Source organism: Pseudoliparis swirei, chromosome 12 (genome assembly GCF_029220125.1).
Source record: "Pseudoliparis swirei isolate HS2019 ecotype Mariana Trench chromosome 12, NWPU_hadal_v1, whole genome shotgun sequence".
Taxonomy (NCBI): domain Eukaryota; kingdom Metazoa; phylum Chordata; class Actinopteri; order Perciformes; family Liparidae; genus Pseudoliparis; species Pseudoliparis swirei.
Window position 1 is genome coordinate 19,050,878 of NC_079399.1, and position 25,076 is coordinate 19,075,953.

A 25,076-nucleotide genomic window follows, 5' to 3' on the forward strand; every position below is an offset into this window, starting at 1 on the left:
TTGCCCTTGTATATTTCTTCTGTGTATATATATATATATATATATATATATTATATCTCTTCCTCCTGCTTTGCTGCAGGACTGATGTGCGTTACCCCCTCACCCCACCCTCCTCTCCCTGTCTACTTTGAGTTCAGCCCAGGTTATGTGGGAATAAAGCATCCTCGTTTGCTGGGTTCTTCCTGCTAATTAAACTCTCACTGGATGGACTGCTCCTTTCAGCATCCCTCTCTCTCTCCTCCGCTCGGCTCTTCCCTCTCTGTTCCCAGTTTTGTCTGTTTTCCGTGTGCATCGTGACGAAAACCAATCGTCTGTCTTTCCTCCCCGGACCGATTGCTTCCCATCTCTTTGCGCTCCACCCAAAAATTGCTCAAAATGCAGTACACGGCAGAATCACAGTTGCCAGCAACATTGAAGTGTTTCCGTTACGTAACCTGCCCTCATTGAAGTACATCGGGCGGACGGAAAAATGGAAACATCTGCCGGTATAGTGCATTACTTGAAACACTCCTGAGTGAGTTTCAAAACAGTAACTGCCTTCACGTTGCTTCTTGTCAATTCAATTCAATTCAGTTTATTTGTATAGCCCAATTTCACAAATTACAAATTTGTCTCGGAGTGCTTTACAATCTGTACACATAGACATCCCTGCCCCAAAACCTCGCATCGGATCAGGAAAAACTCCCAAATAACCCTTCAGGGGGGAAAAAAGGGAAGAACCCTTCAGGAGAGCAACAGAGGAGGATCCCTCTCCAGGATGGACAGGTGCAATAGATGTCATGTGTACAGAAGGACAGATTTAGAGTTAAAATACATTCAGTAGATGCAGTAGATGGACCGAACCTTTCAACCCCTTTTATATTGAGCGTGAAAACATCTGCAATGTTTAATCCCTTGAAAAATCAATGTTTTGCATCTCCACGAAGATTTCCATGTACATATTTAATATGCACATTGAAAGGGCGATGGAATGCCCCACCCGTGCCCCCTCTGACTGCACACGTCTAGTGATGGTGTCCGAGATCAGCAGAGCAGCCACCAACCACATTATAGGCGGTCGGAGAATACACAGACACAGGTTTGAAGAGAGCCCCGAGTCACCATAGAAACAGGTGTGTTTGTCTCGCCGCCTCCTGCTCACCTCTAAGCATCGACTGTGCGTGATTCATATCTCGCCTGCCCTTCCTCTGACCCGTTCTGGTGACTGAGGGCTTTGGATCTTTCGGTGTGATCAGATGGGGGTTATTTTTTCTAGCCTTTTCTTCTTTACTCGCTGGATAATATGACTGAGCGTGAGTACGAACCGGCCAGCTCCGCTTGAGGCCACGTCGGCGGTAGATTAGTGGTGGAAGGGCGTTCGTCAACAGGTTGATGTTAAATGAAAGAAAGTAAAACTCCTACTCGTGTCCCTCGAATAGAAAACAATCTGCATGTGTCCTCTCTGAGAGACTTGGCCGCTCAAACTGTGAACTGTTGTGTTTTCAAGAATCCTCGAGTGCAGAACCGAGAAAGAATGTCTGGACAGTGCCAAATTATAATAAAAGGTGTTTAATTGAAAATATTACCAATGGTCAATAACGGTTGCGATACAGAGTATAACTCAGCTGAGGGAGCATGAATCACTGCGTCCACAGACCGCCAAGCAGTTAACTGTCTAACAGAAGTCAAGCTCACTAAATCTAATCCTCAACTGAGGGCTTCTCACAGGATCAACGGCCTACATGCAGCTAACCTGCATGTGCATCTCTGCCGTCATCCAAAAGGTCAAAAGCCGTGTCTCTTTGGTCAACATCTGTTTTTATACCTCCCGGGCGTCCCGGCCCCAGGGGAGATATTCTCTTCTCATTGGTTAACCTGTCTCGGTAAAACATTAGTCCTAATCCACTCATTGGCTGAGCCGTCTGGCTGTTGGTAGATTTGCATATCCACATGATGTCATCACTCCGGCCACCATTTGCCCTCTGACATGCGGCCCACTGCATGAAATGGGGTCTCCTCCAGGGGCTCCCCAGGGGTCCTCTCTCCATGCCAGGGGAAGAGGATCCCTTGCTGCCACTGATCTGTTTCTTGGCACACAAAGAGATTCATCTTTACCAGTGTGTAATGCATTAAACAATAATCCACAGACATTTACCAAACAATATTGTAAATTATTAAACAATAACACACATTCTATCACAACATGCATGAAGTTATGGTATATTAGTAAATCCTAATTTACATATTGCTTTAGTAAATTGTCTAATTCAACAGAACCCATCGTATACAGAGAAGATCATCGGTGCCAACCTGCCCACCATCCAAGACCTGTACACCTCCAGAGTCAGGAAACGGGCAGGAAAAATCACTGCAGACTCCTCCCACCCCGGACACAAACTATTCAAACTCCTCCCCTCTGGTAGACGCTACAGATCACTGTTCGCCAAAACCTCGAGACACAAAAACAGTTTCTTCCCCCTCGCCGTCTCACTACTAAACAATAACCCACTGTAGCATATATATTTATCCCTTCTCTTCTCTTCTCGCACTCTCCACTTCTTCTTGTATATACTTTAAGTCACTTTCTAATACTTCTTAGACCGTTGCACTGTTTGTTCTGTTCTGCACTATTTGTTTTTGTTTGTTCTGTGTTGTAATGTACATTTTGTGTAAGCACAGAGACACTTTACCAAGACAAATTCCTTGTTGTGCAAACTACTTGGCCAATAAAACTGATTCTGATTCTGATTCTGATACGTGAAGGATAATTCTGGTTTGTGCCAACCTGAATTTACCAGTAAACCAATTCAACGAGCACTGTGTGCCTCTTCTCCTTCCCGCCTCTACTGAAACTCAGGCTTTTTCATGTTGCAGGCTGTTGTAAATGCTCAAAGCCTGTTTATTAAGTTGTCATACTGCTTTTTACTGACGCAATCGAGTGCTGTAAGGATTACTAATGTTTGAAGACCTGGAAGTGAGCTTCCTACCGGTTCTATTGGCTTTTGGATTCATGCAGAAAATAGGTTCTGCAAACGTTTATGATACCATTTTATTAATTTTTTTCAGCAAGACAAATCTTCGAGCAGTTGGCGTGATGACGTTAACTTGCATATTATTATTTTTTTATTGGAGAACAAAAACATTAAAATCCCATCTTTTGTGTGAAGCTCGAAGTGCTCAGATTGCCCTCTGTTGCCTTTGGTTCGACGGTGCTCTGCTTATTAGGCGTGCCATGTCTCATTCCACACACACACACACACATATCAGGTGTGTTCATTATTCCAAGCGAAAAAAATCTCCAGAAAATTAGGGTTTTGATAAGGGACATTAATGAAAGGCGCATTCATGAAAACATTTTTGTAAATGTGCCAGAGTTGGCCAATGGGCTATTTTTCATCTGTAATGATGTAAGTCATATTCTTTTGATTCGTTACCAGAAGAGGGGACCAGATTTCTTCAGTTACTTTTTCATGTGTGTCCATCTTGATTTGGATTCATCCCTGACCCAGTCCAGACCCGTCTGTCTGAAGTCTGCTGCCTCCGTCTGCACTCTATCCTCAAGTCTTACCCACGAAGTAACAGGAAGACCACAACACACAATCATGGACGTCGGGCCGGCGACCGCCAACCTCGATTTCAGCGTTTTAGAGTTCATGAATATTGATGCATTGGTACTTAGTCTGCTTCACCAAGAAGGTTCTGGCACTGAGCGCATTCCATCTGCTCCGCCTCGTCCTGTCTGACTCAGATGACTGGCTCCGCTGTGCCGTCTGTCTCCTCGGCCAGGGAGACGTCGTGGTCGGGGGGGAGGCGGATAGCTGGCACCGAGGCACTTCTGCGCGCTGGTGGCGGGGCATCGCTCACCAGCGCGCTCGGCTTGAGCGTCGGGGACATGCTGGCTACAAAGCGGTCATTATGGAATTATGTGTGAGCTGATATCCTTCCACATCATGAACCTGAAGCAGGGAGACTTTGTATTGGTTGCCGGTCAACTGCCTGCTGCCATCACAGCTATCATGTTGGACACAGGTGACTGGATTGACAATTTGACTTGAGGCTGGTTGGGGACTTGCAGGTCAAACCAAAGGGACTGAGCCTCGATGTGGGCTTGACCACTACTGTTGCCTTGTTGAAGTCAAGACTGGGGACCAAGCAAGCTGTGAAGCCTAGTGCGTCTTCAGCTTCTATTCTGTTAGAGATGAGGGAGGGGGTTCGCTGGCTGATTGTTTGAGTTCTGATCAAATTAATAAATGCAGCGCTCACTACGAGTGTCACAAAGCAACAGGCTGCAAGTCATGTTAAATGGTAGCTGAGGATGCGGAGCTCACAAACTATAGTGCCCATCAAGGCAACGCACTTTTTTTCTCTCCCAACGCTCCAATGGCGAATTGAAGAGCCAGCCGAGACAATTTTGTTGTTTCATCCTGTACCGTTGGGATGTAAACATCTTCATATCTTGGTTCCAAAAAAGCTAGTTTGATTGGATGATGTTTTATAAACTCCAGGATGAGTCCTCAAACATTTGCAACAAACATTTTACAAAAAAGAAAACAGGAGGTTTGTTTATTTATTTATTTGTCGACATATATTTGGCATAAAACAAGCAATAAGTGAACACTTAACACACAGACCTCCAGCTTGTTTAGGAATAACAGAGCTGGGACGTCATCTCTCCTCAGCCCATAGCTTCTTCCCTCAGGCCCCCAGAAACGGCAGGCTAGGCTGTGCAGTAGGCCAAGGTGGGGTGTATTCCAAGACGTAGGATTCAGAGCAGTTTTCTTTGCATTATCAATTGAATAATTGAGTCAGATTGTCATTTTTGCATTCTGCACTTCCACAGATATCGCACCCGCCATGTCGTATTGTAAGCAATCGTGACTGACGTGTCGGCTGTTTGCCCAGACTGCAAAAAAAATACTTTTTGCCTGGATCTCTTCTATGCGCGCCACTCTGGCTGCTGCTAATTTTCTTACCTCGCCTCCCTTTTAAAGAAAAAAAAGTCAAGCTTTTTGTGAAAACTCCTTCTGCACAGCTCCAGAATAAACCAAATTGAATAGGTTGACCTTGAAGCGAGATTGTTTTGTACACCGCCGTCTCAGATTTCAAGAAATTAACCCGAACCTCAACTTTTTAAGAACGAGAAAAAGTCCTTTTGAAGTGCTAAAACGAGACCGTGGCAAAGTCTATCTGCTGTTTTGACGTGGTCAAACGCTCCAGAACACCGTCACAATGGACCGTGAGGTGGTTGTGTAAGGTTCTGTTCTGTGTGTACTCTGTGTCTCCTCTGTCTCCTTGATTGTGTCATTCCCTGCACCTGCCCTCAGCCACTCTCGTCTCGTTAATGTCTCATGTCATACACCTGTTTCCATGTTGTACACCTGTTTTCCCCCCTATATATTGGGCCACTCTTTCCCTTGTCTGTTGCTGGATTGTTGTCTTTTTTCCGTCGTCCCGTCTGTCGTATCTGACCCTGCCTGCTTCGACCCTGCCTGCCTGCCCCGTGTTGGACTTTGTTGGGTTTTTTTGTGTAGAAACTTTTGACTCATTCAAGAGCATCTTTGTGTTAATCTACACTAAGTCCTCAATTCCTCTGCGCATGAGCTCCTGCACCTCGCTACCTGTGACGTAGCCCTGACAGGTTGTTGATGGCTGGCCGAGTCGTCCAAATGGCTTGTTTAGAAGCCTCAGGACTGTTTATAGATGGGTGGGGTGCAAAAGATGAGGAACTGCTGTGCAGAGAAAAGAGGACTGAATCAAGCTTTTGTTTGTTGTTTTTGAGAGAACAAGCAAATTATTCTGCCAAGTTTGTTTGGTGTTTTAAGGCGGTGACTTGCAGATGTAAAAAAAGAGTGAGGGTGGTCCTTTACAAAGAAATGGACTTTCAGCACCAAGGTGGCCTAATGCCGAAGGTCGTAGAGCGGTGTGAGAAAGTATCGATGCACTTGTGTATCATGAAATTATGTTTCGATTTTCAAAAACACTGAATCGTTTGTTGATTAATACTTTATATTCTGCTTAGCATAATCTATTCACGTGACTCCCCTGACGAGTTAAGAGTCTGAGCTAATTTAAACGTGAATGTTAATGATGAAATGCTAATTAGTGTCCATTGCTACAACACAAAGGCTAAACTAAAACAGTAAATACACAGATAATATATCGTAGTTGTAGATATTTACATGCTACATACATAAATACTTACAGACTTATACCTTCAGAGGCTACCAAGCAGTAAAGGGGAGAAGTAGCTGCAGCATGTCCTTAAAACAAAAGGAACTAACTACGGTAAGAGAGGAGGGATAAATTCAAGAACAAAAATGCAATTACATTCTACGCCGCTTGGGGTCTCTAATGCAGAACAGTTTACATTCAAAATTGGAGCAGATTTTTGCCAATACACAAGTTTACGAAAGTGCATACCATATTATCTGATCGCTGGTTTTGATTCTGGCTCTGTTGCATGTCATTCCCTCGTTTTTTACCTTTAAAAAAAGTAACCTCTCTACTTCATTCTCGCCTATAAATAAAGGCAAAAATACCTCCGGTCCGCTAAGGTTTATTTTCTAGTATTACATGGCCGACGGTGCGCACATTATCAGCTATAAAAGGTTCAATGGCACAACCAGTGTTGCCAGGTCCGCGGTATTCCCGCGGAATTGGGCTACTTTTAAAGTGTTGCCGCGGGTTGAATTTTGTGTCCGCTGGTTCGGGTAGACCTATTTTGCATGCAAATTACATGAATATCTTTAGATAAAAATACATATTTTAAATGAAATAATTTATTTATACCCAAATCCTACCAAACTGACTCCAGATCAGCACGTACACACATTTTATTTATGATAATATACTGTATCTAATTACACAAGGCCATTTTAGGACCTAGGTGAAATAACTGTTTCGGGAAAACTGCTTTTAATGCTGGCATACTAAACATTTGGTGTTACTTTGTAGATATTACAATACATTTGGCAATGATAGCAATGCTGTTGGACTTTAAAGGCAGTGTATATGGTTTGGCACGGGCATATTTTGAGTTGATATTGGGCTGGTTTTGTCACACAGACCTGGCAACCCTGGTGTGGCAGCTGTCTCTAATTTGGCCTCGGCTGCTGGTGATGGGCAATCAGTCAGCAGCCAACGCCGCCCTCATAAAAGCTTTTGGGGGAAACCCACTGTAGCAGCTCTACTGCCGCTACCCGTGGGTTTCCCCCAAAAGCTCCAAGGATCAGCCAGGCACCATGAGGTTTCGTTGAACGGCATTTTATTCACACACACAGCAGACCGCAAAACCTGCGCCTCTGCTCACTTCTCCCTGCTCCACCCTCAACTGGGAGCTTTTATGAGGACGGCCTCGGCTGCTGACTGATTGCCCATCACCAGCAGCCGAGGCCAAATTAGAGACAGCTGCCCACCTGGGCACAACTGTCTTTTCCACCTCAGCAAAGTGGTTTTCTGACCACTTGAATACAGTACTTACATTTCTACATACTGGGCAGCTGAATTTGTTTGGTGTGTTTTTCTTTAGAGAGGCATTCTCTTAACGTGTTAGTCCAAGATTGATTCCCACAACGGGCACTTTGTGGCCAAGTTTTCATCATTGGATACACTCGTGAGCCGTAGACCAGCGATCCCCAACCTTTTTTGAGCCACGGACCGGTTCCGTGTCAGAAATTATTTTCACGGACCGGCAATATAAATGACGTAATAAATATGACGTCGTACAATTATACGAAGGGCATAAAGTGCCAAAACTACAACTCATCATTACGCCGAATTAGTGTGAGCCGTGCGCTTGTTTACCTGCAAAGAGCCGCTAATGGAGACAGCAACACAGACGTGTGTTTGGTCCGCTGCTCCTCACCGAGTTCTGGTCGCTGTCATTAGAACACCGGCAGAGTTGTTGTGTGAAATGTCCCTTAAGGCCACCGTCATTTGCATCTCCAACACATTTTCTTCTAGCTCGGACGGGCTCGATTCACCGGGTGGGTTTGTTTACAAATGGGTTGCAGGTCTATTCTTTTGCAGTCGGGTCTTTTGTGGTTGGAGTACCGCGCAAACTCTTTTAAAAGCCTCTTCCACCCGGTCAACATCTGAAACATGTAGAATATTCCGCTGTTCACTCGCCCACACAGCAGCGACTTTATCGGCCAACTTGAAAACAGTTGTCATTTCCCTGAAGTGACAGAATTCATTGAGCAGGTTGAATATGTTTTAAGATTCTTTGTCACTGTGCCGCCAGCAGAGGGTTCGGCGCGTGAGACTCGCCTGCAGCGATAAACCCGAACTTTAAGACTCCTGAACGCGGCTCAGACATACACACGGGTGTATCCGGTCCTTTTTCAAAATAATATATTTTTCCGACTGATTTAAAAATAAAAAAAGACAACTTTTTTTATTCACTTTTTTTCCGCGGCCTGGTTCCAACCAAGCCGTGGACCGGTACCGGGCCACGGCCTGGGGGTTGGGGACCCCTGATTTAGAGGGTTATCAGTTATCACCCTCCTCTCCGCCCTTCCTCCTCATTTGTGTGTGTGTGTGTGTTGTGTCCCTTACGCTCGGCTGTTCTTCAGTGACTCTACGAAGCATCTTAATGCAGAAGCTGTACACCGCTAGCATTTGGAATGACCCCGGCATAAAAGAGGGACTTAAGCGCGCCCACGGCCAGCAAATCATTAGGCCAGTGGCAGCGAACATGGAGCCAGCGCTGAGGAGGTATCGATTGGCTGGTCTAGTCGCGCCCATTACTTATTTCTGTGTTGAATTGACTGTATTCATACATTTGCTGGGTAAAGCAAAAAAATACACAAGAACTTCCAATTTCATAGCGAAGTTCTTCCTCTCTCTCTCATTCTCGGACCTTTTATTGCACCTCATAAACGTCTCTCTCTCTCCCCTGATGATCTCCTCCATATTCAAAGGCAAAATGGGACTAAATCAGAAGATTTAAATGGAGTGTCATATCGGCTCGATAATCATGTGGGCTCAAATCTGGACCTTCTCTTAAGGAATACTGAGAAAAGGCATGAATGCTCTGCATGTCCATATATTTTGGAAAAGATCATATGTCGTTTTGACCTAATATCTATTCTAATACCTGAACTTGCGCATTGGCCAATATGAGTACCAATCCAATACCAGTGCATTAAATAATAATTATACAAGATTACCATTTTTCTTTTTTAACTGAATGAAGCGCGAACTTCTCTCGATGCGACCTCCGTTACAGTTAGCCATCGTCTCGGTCACATGACCAAGGGTGTCTGTGCTGCCCACCGGCTGCTAACGTTAACTAGCTCTGCTGCTGCCTATTTCAACCCAAATTAGTGATTCACATTGTATCATTGTCAGGTAATTAATATTGTGCACACCTGTGTTAAACCTGTGTTAAACCACAGGTGTGTGTAGTACTACCAGTTCGCGAACGATACAGCACGGATCGGCAAGACGTACGGATCGGGTAGCGCGTGACACGTGTTGGTTTGAGGTGTTGATGCACCAGTGTCCTTAAGACGCATATGTAATCTATGTGTTTGATTACATCAGCGAGCGATCTTTGGGAAGCGGCCACTCACAGCATCCCCCCCCCCCCCCCCCCCCGCAAGATTAGAGGCAGCTAAAGTGACACTGAAATCGACCATCTGTCTCCTCGCCAGAGAGAGAGAGAGAGGCTCCAGCAACTTTAACACAATATACTGCTGTAGTGCTTCTCTGATCCCTGATCAGTGCAACCATTTAAGGATTTCTCTTGGGCTTGAGTGCAGACAAGCAAAACGTTTGTCACGGGTTTGTTGGTTGCTTGAAAACCTAAACGCATAACCTCACGTAATCTAAATATGAAAGTGTATTTTGACAGATTTTTCAAAGTATAGGAATCCTTTTTAAAGTGTGGAAGTATTTTTGACGGAGACCAGCAATAATGGATGAGATTAATTGATTTGAAAAAATCTGGACAGCCCAAGCTTATTGTTGTTCCTCAATAAAAAACACATCATAACAAATCTCTATGAAATCTCTTCCTCTCTGAAATGTTGCTTCCTGAAATATGGAGATACTTTGTACCACTTTGTCATGCCTGTCAGCATCCTTCCTCCTCCTCCTAGATAGACCAATGCCTCACCTTTTTAAGACCAAATACTATTGCTTATTTCAATTTGAGTACTTGCCGATACCAAGTATCAATATGAGTACTTTATAATAATTACAGTTCTAAGATTTACATTAAAATCATCCTGAGTCGTTGCTAACTTCAGGGCTAACCCCCTTCCATTTCAATTAGCAGGTATTTGGCAAGAAAGACAAAGGAGCTTGGCTTTCGAGGAGTTGTAGCATTTATTTACGGGCAAATAAAGTATCCACGGCGTGTGTTGGTCGACAAGATTTCTGACTTTCCCTCTGCAGCCGGTGGGAGTGCTCGCTCTTTCATACAGCTCTCTCTGGGCCTTTTTCTTAATTAATACCAACACGTCCTCATCCACTCTTCCCCGTGGCAGCCGTCTATCTGATTACACAGGGAGTCTGACTGCTCCCGAACCACTGAGAGAAAAGGAGGGAGAAGAGAGAAAAATGAACTTGATGCACTCAACTCAAATGTACAGTAGAGCACACACTGAGTAATGTATTTTGCTCATTTCGCTACAGTTCAACACACATTGTGAGCTTATGAATGTTTGTTTTTTTACATTCGTCATTCCATGGCATGTAGGGCTCCCAAACTGTGTTGACGTTTTTAAACCCTGGCTGGTTACCAGTCCTGAGATGAGGTCTAATTACCTTCGCATTGAAAATGCGGAAGGTTATGTTTTGATCGCCGTGTATTTATTTATCTATTTATTTATTTGTATGCGTGTTACTCGCATAACTCCAAAAGTATTAAACCGAATCGCATGAAATTTGTTGGGATGATTGATTATTATCCGGGGACCATTTGATTAGATTTTGGGATCGATCGGGTCAAAGGTCAAGGTCATGAAAAGGTCAAACTCTTCTTTTTACCATAGCACGGACCATTTTTATCCAATTGTCATGCAACTAATGCCAAAATGTTCATAATTCAATGCCCAATGTTGTGATATGCGAAGGTATGCACTCTACCGAGTGCCCGTTCTAGTTAGCTAATGAATAAATCACCAGTGTGGGTGTGTCAGAGGTCTGCAGGCTGACGCCCGAAGGCCGTGAATGTTGATGAAGCGGAAATATGGCCACCAACACAAAAGTAAGTGCGACTCCGAGGCGTACAGTTGTTGACTCAGATCTCCGTTCAGCTGCGATGTGGGCAACACTGACTAGTGTGTGCTGCGACACGCTCGCCGAGTTGGTTTCTTTGATTCAATTCAATTCAGTTTATTTGTATAGCCCAATTTCACAAATTACAAATTTGTCTCGGAGTGCTTTACAATCTGTACACATAGACATCCCTGCCCCAAAACCTCACATCGGATCAGGAAAAACTCCCAAATAACCCTTCAGGGGAAAAAAAGGGAAGAAACCTTCAGGAGAGCAACAGAGGAGGATCCCTCTCCAGGATGGACAGGTGCAATATATGTAATGTGTATGATTAAATCCAGAGTGGTCTCGTCCCACCCTCACGGCCAGGAGACTCCGAGTCGGCTGGCGCATCCGCTCTAATTTAGCCCACCCCTCCCCCCAAGCAGTGGCAGCAACAGGCATTTTGCCGACATGGCAGGGAGTCGGGGTCGCCCCTCCGGGATCAAACCCTTGTTGCTGGGGTTCAAGCTAGCTGGCTGATTTCAAGCCAACAATTCGGAGGATGAACAAAATGCGGGGTCGTCCGCTTGTTTCCACCCTAATAAATCTTATTAACAAACCTATAGAAACATACAAGCAGCTGTATTATCTCATGTAGACCGAGCGCTAGGGCGAGTGAGTGAGTGAGAGAGAGGAGAGGAGGAGGAGGAATCCTCATTCAGAAATCTTCCACTCGTGAGCTAGACAGGAAACTGCACATGTGGCAGGGGGATATTGAGGAAAGCAATTCGGGGCATGTAGCAGCCCAAAACACACAATTGTCAAATTGCTGAGTCATTTCAACACATAAAAATGGTTCCATCTTCTCACATATAACAATTGATGAATCACCATTAAAAAACATTATTTTCTTATAATAATGTAATTTATAGCCTTTTATGATTCTTCAGGGTGGAGATTTCTTTCTCCATTTTTTGGGGATAGTAGTCTTCCAAAATGTCTAATCAAATACTGATTTTACTGCTGCATGTTTATTTTTTAGCATTGAATGGGGATAAAACAATTCAATAATCAGACTTAAATGATCCCATTCTTATGAGAACATTTTTACTTTTGCCATAACATTACACCCAAATATCAAAGAACGAAATCCCCCCACACATACACACACACCATGTGCTTTTTTTCAGGGAGACAGTCACACTTTCTCTTGTTACAATTCTTTTCTTTCTTTGACTCTCTCGCTCTGTTGCATGGCCGGCTGGGTGGTAAGAATCACTTGTTTATCTCCCTCCGCTATCCGTCAAGGGGCTTTTGCATTGCCGTTGCTTAGCAACTGCAGCCGAAGCGTGTGTGTGTTTGTGTGTGTGTGTGTGTGAGAGATAGAGAGACTCGATGTTGACACGGCAGGCTGAGGACAGACAGACTCGTGCCCATCCTCGATGCTCCCCACCGCTGGCGTGGCTGCCATCCTTTTATGAGGCCGGCACTACACAGTGTGTGTGTGTCCATTGTTCATGTTGAGAGAGAGACACACACACACTCCAGACCTACTGATCCCACCGCTCCTCTGCGCGTCACTGGCTGCAATACCATAATCCGTTACTTTTTTTCTCTTCCTTTTTTTTCAATTAACTGTGTAGTTATAAAAGGCTTTCTGAACAACCAAGGCTGTTTGAATTCAGAAATATGTTACGTGAACGGTTGTATTTACAATTTCAGATAAATTACAGGTATTTAAAATGTAGATGCACCTTCACACATTTCTGAATGGTCATTACTAGAGGCGTAACGTCAATCTGGATTAATATATGGACTGTGATTCATGATCCAATATCTTTAGTGCAAAGTGAGCACATCGATGCTTATCACCATCTTTTATATATACTTTTATTTTCACATTCCCGTGGCATAACTATATCTCCAATTCCATTCTCACAAACCTCCGTCCGACAGAGCCTAGTGATAAAATAGGTCAATCACGGCAGACTTTGTAATATCAGCCCATATTAAATTGTTGTCCAAATAATCTTTACATGAAAAAAACATCAACATGTAATCGAACAAACATGACCGTCAGAGTTGACTTGAGTTAAAGCTTCCGTGGGAAGTCAAAAACAAAACAAAGCATAATAGCTAATTTTCCTCTTAAAGACCAGACTAAGGTTCAAATATAACCATATCTGCCCATGTGTGTTTGATTGTTCACAGTGCGGCCTTACAGTCTTTCATTTCCCGCTTTATCTAAAAATGATGTTCCTAATCGTCGTCTCAGCATCACGCTCTCCTCTCACATCGCCCTCACAATATTTCTCTTCCTCTTTTGGTAGCGCCACTTCAGGTCAAGCAATCTTGACGATCGTGCCCGGGGGGGGGGGGGGGGGGGGGGGGGTGTCTCAAAGCACTCCTTTCTCCCCTGAAGCTGTGATGAGGGGTTGGGCAGGTGGGCATGTCTCTGGGGCATGTGCAGACACGTCCAGGGCAAGAGTGGCTCCTCTGGCTCGACACTGCCTCCTCCTGTCCAGCACTCACTTGTAGAGAGTCGGGAGCTCAGCAAGCCTCAGCCCTTTTTATTGTCTTCATTTTAACACCCCCGTTATTATCCCTTATGTAACCCGATTAATCCGCCTCCTCCTCTCCCCCCTCCTCCGCTGGCCTGGGCCGGTAATGAATGGGAGTGCGCCGTCTGCAGAGCCGCCTCACCTCAGATGACTCTCAGCAGTGTGCGTGCCGTGGGGAGTGATGACGTCACACCGCCCCCCTGTTGTAAATATTGCATCTCTCTCGCTCTTCCTCGGCGCCGGCTGACCTCACTTCACCGCTCCATCCCCCCACGATCTCCCCCAGTGACGCTCTACCTCTCTCTGTTTCTATGTAGTTATTCAGCTAATGGGCAGCTTTATGGCATTACAGGCTTGTTGTCGCACTCATCCATCTGTGTTGCTGGTGCCTTGCAGCGATTGGTCAGAAAGTGTACAGGAGCAGGGGGAGGGGAACGAGAGAAAACGGTTGACTGAACCCTCTGCACACTTCATCCGTCTCACTTTCTCCCTGTCAGTCGATGTGCTAGTTTCTGTTGAAGTCATATCGAAGGTCCAGCTGCTTGGCTGTGTGTATGTCTCTCACTGCATGCTGGGAATAAGAGTACAGTTCGTTGATTCATTTCATCCTGTAACACTGGGAATAGGGCCTTGATCGGCACTTGATTCCTTTTTAAGGTATCGACCAAAATAACCCAATGCCAGTATAGAAACCTGCAATCCATCCCTTTTTTGTTCCAATAAAAAAAAAAATACATTTTCCGTTTTGCAAGAAACCTGTGTCTCTCGTGTGACCTCATTCACTGTAAGAATGCAAAGGCGTTTTCTAACCTTTGGCTCCGTGAACTCACACCAGGTTGGCTACCGGGTGCATTGAGGGAGACGGAAAGGCCGCCTTATTGTAGCGTGGCACCAGTAAGTACGGTGTGGGACTCTTTGAAAGCACTGATGTTAATGAATTGTTGTTGTGTTGCAGGACAGAAAACGTGTCTCCACCTCCACGGCGTGTTCCCCTATATCTATGTACCGTACGATGGCCACGGCCAACAGCCGGAGCACTACCTGCGGCAGGTGGCCTTCAGCATCGACAGGGCCCTCAACGTTGCCATGGGAAACCCCGCCTCCGGCGCCCAGCACGTGTTCAAGGTGGTGCTGGTCTCTGGCATGTAAGTTACTCTGGATTTTCTGGTTTTACCAACACGACCGAGCGGATGGAAGCGAGATTAGTGTGAGACGGGACTGCAGGGCGCTTTTTATTCAAATTCATAAAATAACAAAATGGGGACATCCTTACTGTACAATACTGAATGATCCAGGTTTCAATGTTAATGTGGGCCCTCTCTTTGTCTTTCAGGCCTTTTTATGGCTACCACGCGAAGGAGAAGCACTTTATGAAGATCTATCTGTACAATCCTCAGATGGTCAAAAGGTAAGGTTACGCCAGATCGATGCGCTCAAACGCCAATGGAGATCATCTCCAGCTTGTTCGATGTCGCCTGACTCCGCCACTTTACTAAAAGGAAATCAATTGCAGCGTATTTAGTTGTTTGTGTGTGTGTGTGTGTGTGTGTGTGAGGTGGGGGGAGAGGGGGAGGTGCATGGAATCACAGGGAAGCCAGTGAATTATTTGACAGAATGATCGGTGTTGGTGGCGACAGAGTGAGTGGAGTTGTGCAGCTCAATGAGTTGCCTGGCAGAGAGCCGAATGACTCACGGGGAGGGACGGACAGTGAATGAAAGAGTCTTGAGGAGAGGACAATGTATACCACGATGAGATTGGAGAAAGAGAGAGAGATGAGAAGGAGAAAATACAGATTGGGATAGAGAAAGAGCAAGGGACCAAGCTAATGAGCAATGAAGAGAGATTTAGGGAGGCGAGAAGGAAGTAGAGGGGGTTGAAAAGAGGAAGGAGCCAAGAAGGGGAAAAAAATAGACTTGGAATGGCAGGTCTGGTGTCTCCTCTGCGAGTCAGGGATCTGGCTTTTTTAAAGGGGGTCATGACTCCAGGAGACGGAGCTCAAACCGCCACACAGCGAGCTGCTCTTCGTCTATCCAACCACCATAACTGTAACTGCACACTGTTCTGTGGTTGAGGAGGGTTCTGAGAAGGTTCAATATTTATTTTAATGAAAGGCCTACCTTTTTATATATTTAGAAGCGCTCTGCGGATTCTAAATGTCAAAGACAATTGTATGACGTCTGAATCCGTAAAGGCTGCCTAATGTATAATGTCTGAGGGGTCTCCGGTTCTAAAGGGCCTCTTCACGTCACAAATATACTACGGATATGCCGACACTGACAATGGGGCTAATCAATTTAATTTAATTTTACATTTTTATTCGATATATCTGTTATAAATCTGGACATTTTATTTCCTGTTTTTTTTACCAATTTGGTGTCAAAAACTAAAATATAACTTTGAATTTTAATTTCTTTTGGGCAGTTTGCTGCTGTACAATTTATAATTTTAATACAAATGGCAAACATTCAAACACATTTTTCCTATCTGTATGACAAAATGTGACAAATACACAAAGTTAAGAAAGCAGCAATGTTTACATCACACCTGACCTTTTTAACACATGAAATATTGATATTCCGCCAAGTGAAGAGTACAGCTTATAGATTTAAAACGAATGAAAAATATGAAATCGCTCAAAAATCTCAAAAGAAAAAAATGGCCACTGCAGATGACAACGCATTCCCGTTTGAGTCCCGGTAGTGTGTTAAAGTTACATCGCAGGAAAGCCCGTTGACAAGCGTTCGAATCTAGGACGGTTAGTTGTCTCCAAGTTGTTGTGGCACCCGCCGCAGACATCCAGTCATTATGTAGCTGAAGGAAAAGATGACAGCTAGATTTGTGTAATTGTCTTGAATGAGTAAGCGTGTGCGAGGTGACTGATGTGCTTCATGATAGAATATCTTGTGTGTGCTGCAGGGTGTGTGAGCTGTTGCAGAGCGGAGCGGTGATGAACAAGAGCTACCAGCCTCACGAAGGCCACATCCCCTACCTGCTGCAGCTCTTCATAGACTACAACATGTACGGCATGAACCTGCTTCACTTGGGGGCTGTCAAGTTCCGCAGAGGCCGGAGCAAAGGTAAGGGACGGACGGCACCCACTCGGCCCTCAAATACACACACGTTTTTGAACGGCAGCAACAAAACAACTCAATCAGCTGGTTTTTTGGTGTGTAAATGTATGAAGGATTCACCAAAGTCACACAATAACTCAAACAAGTGAGAAAGGAGGACGTGGATGTCCCCCAGCAAAGCTGTTCTAAATGTAGCGAACACTTCCACTGGTAATGATTACATTTGGATCAGTCATAATCAACCAAGCCATGGGTTGAGAGCTGATCATGTGGTTTGCAGTTCCATGAGATAGGTCACGCAAGGAACCTTCCCATCATGCACTAGGGCAGGAGATTTCCGGACAAATGGCTCCTTTCGTGTTTGTTCCTGCATTAATTTACGGGCGACATCGCGCTGTTTCCACTTTTCGTGTGTGTCCTGCTTTCTCTCTCTCTCTCTCTCTCTCTCTCTCTCTCTCTCTCTCTCTCTCTCTCTCCCTGTTTCTCTCTGCTCCGTTTTCAGCGTTACTCACCAAGGGGACAAAAGTCAAATCCAGTGGTAGCCCACTCGCTCCTGGAAATCAGTCCTGGGAGCTTCTACAGAAACATGATTGTTTAAAACAAACACAAACACACAGCTATTGTGTGCAGCAGGCAGTCTGTCTTGTGTCTGTCTGAGTGACGATACAGATATCTACGGGTTCCTGGGTTCACGCCGGGATAGAAGTTGAATGCGTCACTTCTTCTCCGTAGAGCAAACGGTGATGATATGTTCTCGGTTACCGTCTTATCTGTTATCTCGTCCGCAAACCGGGGCCAATGTACGTCCAGCAGACACAGAGCGAGACCCATATTCACTCTTATTAGACTTCAATATGGCAAATATTTGACTCTGTAGCTGCTAAGAGGTCCACCATGGGCATTAGCTAGCCATGCAGGAAGCAACAGCTGGTTCATCAGAGCGTTCTTTCAAAAGTGGTTTTATGACTGGAGATGTAGGTACAAATACAGCATCTGTAAGTAAAAGAAAAAAAGAAATGAAGATAATGTCAGAGCTCTTGTTGTGAGAGTGAACTAAACTATAGAAGTTGCAAGACGTGCCTAATAATGGCTAATATAAGGTTAATTTAGCAAACAATACGTAGATGGACGCCGTCCTTAAGCCACCATTACTGCCATCAGTTCACCAACCATATGATTCATCTCTACCTGTGCTACTTTACAGTGTAATTCAGCATGGAAGAACACACCCTGATGTCACCAGGAGACGTGTTTGATGGGACCACATTGGCCGGTGGTCTGGGCCTCATCTAGCCTGCACTCTCTTTTATTAGTGTCAACTTTTCTTTTGTTTCTAAGGAAATATAATATTTTCATATTTCGGTTGATATTGACGCACACCTTTCCATTCATGGCCACAATCGTTGCTGTTCAGCAAAAGTTCCTACTTCAAGAAACACCGGCGGTGCAAAGCAGCGGCACAAGGGAGCCGGGATGGTGCAGCCGTGATCCCGTCGCATTGCCTGGTCCTTTAGCTCGCCCTTGACCCGGCAGATGAATTGGTTTGAACAATGTGGTTCCAAGCGTGTCCTGCCTCTTTGAAAGTGAGGACACGGGGTGTCTGCTCTCCGGCCAGTGAACCCGACAGTCTGCTCACAGTGGGAGTTTCTTGCTGGGGGGGAGAGAGAATCTCCTGGAGATCTTTTGGAGCTCACGTGACCCGTGCCCTTTACCGTGTATGTTTTCCAGAAGACGCAGCGACGGTCGCAGACACGCCGACTCCCGGCGGTCGTCCCAGCATCAGCACCAATAAGAGCCCCTGCTCCTCCAAGCTGAGCGACAGCGCCCTGGGCGGCACCTTCGTCCGCTGGGAGGAGAACGCCATACCCTGGTGAGTCCCGCCTGCACGGGCCTCTGCTGCGTTAGCTCTGACTGCGAGTAAAGTTCCTGATTAGCCCTCGTTCCACAATTCTCTCCTCATAGGTTGTGTAAAGTAGTTCTGAAACTGGGCACTTCGCAAATGATGGAAAACAGGCTTCCGCACGCGCGTGAATTAAGTTATCAACATTTAATGGCAGGAAGGGTAAAACAAACATTCAAGGCTCACGATCGTGCTCTTCTTCGGCTCCTCCGCCCTCCTTCCGGCGTCGAGAATACCTGTGGAAGAGACCCGATTTCTCTAATCCACGGAGTTTTATACTCAATGTCACCGGCCCGGTCAAAACGTCACTTCCGGTCAAGTCGCTAAGCGAGTATTTTCACAATAAGAGTCCCGTCTTGTTATTGTCTGCATTAAATTCACTTTCACAATAAAAGTCTCTTGTTATTGTAAGTCACTTCACGGAATTCAACCGGCCTCGTCAATCTATAATACTAACATACAGTCACTCTCATGCAACATACATTAATTCTTGCCATTTACATTTGCATAGAGTAAACATTACCCCTATGCTTCATAATACATTAATAACAATATCAATATTCTCCCTAATATTTTCTATTATAATATCTTTCTATATGTATTAATTTAAAACATAAGACCTCTGCAGATGTTATCAAAATAAACTATTACAACCTAACAGTTGCCCCATCTTTGTCTTACGAATGAGGGGGTCTCTGATGCTAATATCCTGTAATTATCACAGCCAGGCATAAGCTTGTGCGGAATGAATCTGTCTGTCAACGGCTTATCTCGCATGCTAGTGGGCCAAACAGCATTATTGACTGTTTTCATACCTTCATCGAATGCTGAATCCACACTCCTCGGGGGGCCGCAAGTGATCAACAACGACTTCATAAGCAGGAGGCATTTCAGGCTATTGGCTAAAAACAAGCCCTACCTACAGTAGTCTCTGCAGTGGTCAAATTCTGGCCCTTGTCGTGGTCATACAGATGTAACGGAGCATCTGAAGATTCCTTTCATACCTTATATGTTATGATCCTCTAAAGTCAGACATGAATAAATCCCAGCTTTTGTTAACTTTTGCCGCATTCTTGACTGCAGACAGAACGCAAGGATCTGCGAGAGTCCACGGGACCTCAATGGGCACACGTAGACCCTCCAATCTGTTGCGCACGCGTGGAATTCCAGGATGTGTCTCATTGCGGAGATCTGTGTATTATTAATGTGGATTTTTCAATCGTTTTTGAAGGTGTTTCCTGTTCCCACCAATCTTCCTGTCTCATTAGGTTACTTAGACAAATTCTGCACTTTAATTCCGCCGTCATTTAGCTTCCCATGTCTCTAAAATAAAATAGTGTCTGACAAAAAAATCTACAAAAGTCTTAACTTTCTTTATTCTTTCCATTCATTCTTAGCCAGCAGTACAGTGTGATTTCCTGCAGCACCTTCTTGAAGTATTTTAACAGCACTGGTTTCCGTTTTCTCGCAGCTCCCTCATCCTGGATGAGGTGGCGAGGCAGAGCACCTGTGAGCTGGAGGTCGATGCTGTGGCTGTCGACGTCCTCAACCGCCTGGAAATTGAAAGTAAGATCACTCGGGGCAACGCTCCAACTCACTGCACCTCCTCCAACAGCCTTGGCCACAGTGTCCTCTAGGCCGGTGGTTCTCAGTGATGTCCCCCCTAACCAGCACAAATCCTTTGTGGTTGAAACAAATATGTAATACACAGCACTGTGTCATCAGTGTCTGATTTAATATAGAATATATCAAATTCAGTTTTCTCCAGCCAATAAGCTTTCAGGCGACAACAAAAGAAAACAAAGCCATACCCTTCAATTGTTGTTATTATTCATGAAATGACAATTTTCAAAGGATTTTTTAATTGATATGAATTTTAAATATATTTGTTTTGAATCTCACGTACCCCCATTTGAGAACCATTGCTCTAGGCCACTCTGACACAGTCAGAGAAAGGAGACGGGTGAGCATGAAGATGGAAGGTCGTCTGCTGAATCATCAGTGCCTAAGTGTCACACATTTGGCTGAGATGACCTCTGACAATCTCTGCACATCAAATCCATTAGCAAGCATCAACAGCGCGGCGCCGGCCTAACGCCTCCCGTCACAGGGGAGCAGAGAGGGGATCCGGGATGGACTGATATATCACAGAAACCAGAAAGCAGGATGGCGTTATCTGACAAAGCAATGCATACCCAAAACACATGCAACTGTTGCTTGTGTTTGGTTATGCATCTTTCTACAGAATGTGCCTAAATCTCTGGATTTAGGGACTTTGTCTTTGTGCTCTTTGCTGGTTTACATGTTTTATTTGTGCTTTTTTACATTTTTTTTCTATCCCTTCAGTCAAAGCCAACCACAGCTGCAAGGCTGCAATTTTACTGCTCACACGTAGTTTGTTGGTATTGGAGTCAAACATTTCTCCAGCGGGTTCATTGGAAGACATACGTGTGCAGGGTTTGTTGGTGCAGTTCAGTAAATGTGTCCTTGTCAGTATGAGGCTTTCCGGTTCGGCTTTTTTTCCCCCTCCTTTAGCTTGCTCGGAGGCTGTAAGTACGCAGTTAGTCCTTGTGATTTAAATCAGAATCGTAAACCACAACAAGTCTAAGTGGAGAACGGAAAGGAGAGGCCTCTCCGGGGCAGTGCTTGTGTTCTGACTCATACTTTTCCATCTGCTCTATAGCTGTGAACTAAACCCAGCACTGTTAAAAATGTACGTATACTATGAATGGGTTGAGTTGTACAGTCTGGCGGTACTTTGATTCATCAGGCCCGCCGGACATTAAAATATACCTAAAACATCAAGAACTCATGTAAACATCAATGTAGCCTGATGGTATTGTTAGCTGACCCACTGTGCTCCGACTCTCCCCTGACTCTCTTCTTTTTTGTGTGTGGATATTGTATAGTTTATTCTCATTCTTATTCCTTTTTTTAGTCTGCTACTGCTGTCGGGTGTTTTGCACATAAGAATTTCACGAACCGATTATACTTGTATAAAAGGGGATGTGACAATAAAAACTTGAAACTTGAAACTTGATTCCAGATCAGATCGGCAGGAACCCGGGTCTGCAGGCCATCTGGGAGGACGAGAAGCAGAGGAGGAGAGAGAAGAACCAGGTCTCCCACATAGAAACCCCCGAGTCACAAGGTGAGCAGACCCACAGGGGGAACTGTTCTAAACAAAGGAACAGGAAACTCTTTTACTTTGCTTCTTTCTTCTCAGTGCTATTGTAACTGCAAATGATGAGCCACAAACTATGAAAATTACACTTTCAAAGTTTTAAGTAATTGTAATTACCTTAAGGGTTGGAAAACCAAGAGTGGAGGTTTTGAAAAAGAAATTGTAGAAAAAAAACGTTTTCAATCTTCAAAGCTCAGCTAAAGTAAGCTGTGTGCCCTTTTTTATGTCTCATCCGAACCGCCTCTCCTTGACCTCAGTGGAGAGCGTCATGATGTCGCGGAAAGATGCTAGGTATTAGGGAGCGGTGCCAGGAGAATCCGCCGGCTGAACTGTGGCACGGCATTATCTCCTTTCCTTTGCTAAAGGGTGGTCCAGTGTATCCTCTACTAAAAGATAAGAAAGGAGGCATTGAAGCACCGTTTCTCAGCATTTAGAAAAGTTGACCAGCTTTTATCGTGGCTGCCACCTAAATAATTGCAGGTCGTTTCACTCTGTTAGGAACCTTCCAAACAACTTTATTCTCTAACTACAAATAAGAGCATCTGCTGCTGTTGGTGATGAAACACTTTCACATGTGACAGGGATCGGAAAGAGGTTATGTTAATGTCCAGGGCTCATAGACATTACATTCATGTTACATGTACAGTCATGTTGAATCCGTTTGTCTGATGTTTTTCAGATCGCGGGTTCGTCACTTCGACGGAGAGCGAGAAGATCTTCATGAAGAGATTCAAGGAGATCCTGAAAGAGAATGAGTTTGACGTGTAAGTTCCTCTGCCTTTTCTTTCGCTCTGTTGTCACCGGCGACACATCGGGGGCGGGACCGATGGGCTCGCCAGAATGTTTTGGAACAACTTCAAATTCTTTTTAAGTCACTGTTCTCCCCTTTCACTGAAGAATGCCAGAGTCGCTGGCAAGAAGCTGGAACTTATGAAACAATGTATTTATAAATAAGCACAAGATGCTCCCAGTCACATCAGCGCCCCACATTCTCCGACCTTGTTCATCACGAGTCTCTCTCGTCTTTGATTCTGTGTGTCGAAATGAAGCGTCCTCTGTTTCCCCCGTGAAACGAAATGGGCGTAGCGCGGAAGAGAGGGGTGAAAAAGGGTGTGGGAAGGGAGAGAGAGAGAGAGAGGGGTTTCCATGCGATGGACAGGCATGGAATTATTTTCTGTTATAAATAAAAGTACAGTCGGCCCGGCAGCCGTGTCATTCCGTTCCTCGGCATCGGATCCAGGTGGCTTCTATTCACTAACCTCTGATATCAGAGAGGAACGGGGGGACAGGGGGGAGCGCAATGTGGTGTGGGAAAAGTGTGGGCTTTCGGTGTGGAGTGACGGAACATACACACACACACCAGGGTTTTTCCTGCATAGAGAACATTTGGGCGCGCGCCTAAGCCGTTTTCCCGAGCGCCTATGACAAATCCCGAGCGCCTAAGGCAAAAAAAGTCTGCGATGGAAAAAAAAACTGTGTTCATGTGCATGCAGCGAATATATTCTCATAGTATGTTTCATGTTTCTACAAGCCGAACCCTACGTTCTTGATTGATTTTAATAATATTCATCAGTTCAGTGTTTTTTCAAGGGGCTTCAGGCGCGGGACTGCCGCTAGCCATGTTGTTGGTGCCAAAGCCTAATAAGCTGAGGTGAGCCACCCTGGTGTGCGCGCATCACGTGCTGAGCGAGGCGCCGCCGCATCGGAGCTCTGATGCCGAGCGAGTGACTGGGGGGGGACGGGGGTGATGGAGAGGGCACATCACGGCAGAGATTCGATGCCGGCGCGCGCATCGCTCTGTCGCGCGAGCTGAGAATTGTTGACGGGGGGTGGGGGAAATACCGGAAAGATTGACCAGGGGCATCATTTAATCATACAACATCTTCATTATTAAGCATATATTGATCTAAATAAATTAAATCCACTTTACAATGTTGTCTTGCGGCAACACAAGATAAATAATGTGTAAACATATGCCTCACCCACCCTAAGAGGCATCATCATCTTAATTTCAGTCATCAGAAATATTAAATTAAATATTACAACATGTAAAAATTGAAATGTTTGTGAATGGGAGGGGCTTCTGTTTCCTCATTCCAATGAAATATCTTCCCGTCCTCTTTCTCCACCCTCCTTGTATTTTCGCCTTTTTTAGGGCTGTTGTTAAAACGTGTCACTTCAAAGCAGAGTCAGTACAGGCAGCGAATGGGGGCGGGGCGTGGTTAGTTGGCGAAATGTGTTAATCGCTGCGGTAATCTCCCGACGCCTGCCAGGCCTCGCTCCCTCGTTGCTCGCTAAAGTCGTTAGCTAGCAGACTAATTAAGAGACAGCCAGACAGCGTCTCTGGAGCCCTTTCCTCACACGGCTCGGCAGGGCAAACTCTCTGAATGACAATGAGACTGCAGTAAAAATCTCTCTCGCTGTCGTCCTCGAGTAGCAGCGAGACGCCAGCTGATAAGAAAAACCCCATTGATTTCATGTGTTTTCATCATTCATCACCTCTGTAAAAATAAGAAGAAGAAAAAAGAAGAGACATCATTGACCAGGTTGGATTTATCGTTTTAGTGCGAGATGGCGTTATCTCATTCTCTCGTTGGCTTTGACCTCTCAGTAAACGTGGCTTGCCACTGCCACATGTCTATCTGGACGGTTGTTTTCTTTATTCCTGCGTGCTGCTGCTGGGCTCCGACACACGGTTGCACAGCTTCACCTGTCCGTCCCAGGGTTCGCAGTGTGTTTCATCACCGTGGGTTTCTAAAGCCCCTTTCCCACTGGACTAAAAAAAAACAACGTAACACCCGCTAACATCTAACTTTTGTCTTCAGTGGGAAACCTGACACCAGGGTGGACACTATAATAATACGCCAACCTCCTTGACTCAAATTCGACAGAAACAGAATAAAACTCATCTAAACCCTCTTAGTTTGTACCGTTTCAAAAATCACCAACTCTGGTTTGAGAGTTTGAACAGACGGAATAAGTACGTCCATCACATTGAACGCACACTGTTGTCCACTGGGAATGGGACAAGGGGTCCACAAATATGATATATATATAATATAGAAGGTTTTCACATCTTTAAAAAACGTGCATATACAGTATGCGCTAATTCTGTTGGGGGGAGGGTAAAAGCATGAATTTATCCTCTGAAAATAGACTATGCATGGCTACG

General features: G+C 45.0%; 1 protein-coding gene across 1 annotated transcript in view; it reads left to right on the plus strand.

Annotated features, from left to right (window-relative positions):
• LOC130203040 (DNA polymerase zeta catalytic subunit-like) overlaps positions 1-25,076 on the plus strand; it is a gene marked incomplete at its 3' end in the record, with an annotated part of 48,282 nt that overhangs the window by 11,210 nt on the left and 11,996 nt on the right. The window contains exons 2-8 of the mRNA XM_056428935.1: positions 14,704-14,893; positions 15,082-15,156; positions 16,666-16,826; positions 18,549-18,690; positions 20,192-20,286; positions 21,767-21,871; positions 22,584-22,668. Coding sequence (XP_056284910.1) covers positions 14,704-14,893; positions 15,082-15,156; positions 16,666-16,826; positions 18,549-18,690; positions 20,192-20,286; positions 21,767-21,871; positions 22,584-22,668 — 853 coding nt within the window. The remainder of the gene's footprint in view (positions 1-14,703; positions 14,894-15,081; positions 15,157-16,665; positions 16,827-18,548; positions 18,691-20,191; positions 20,287-21,766; positions 21,872-22,583; positions 22,669-25,076) is intronic.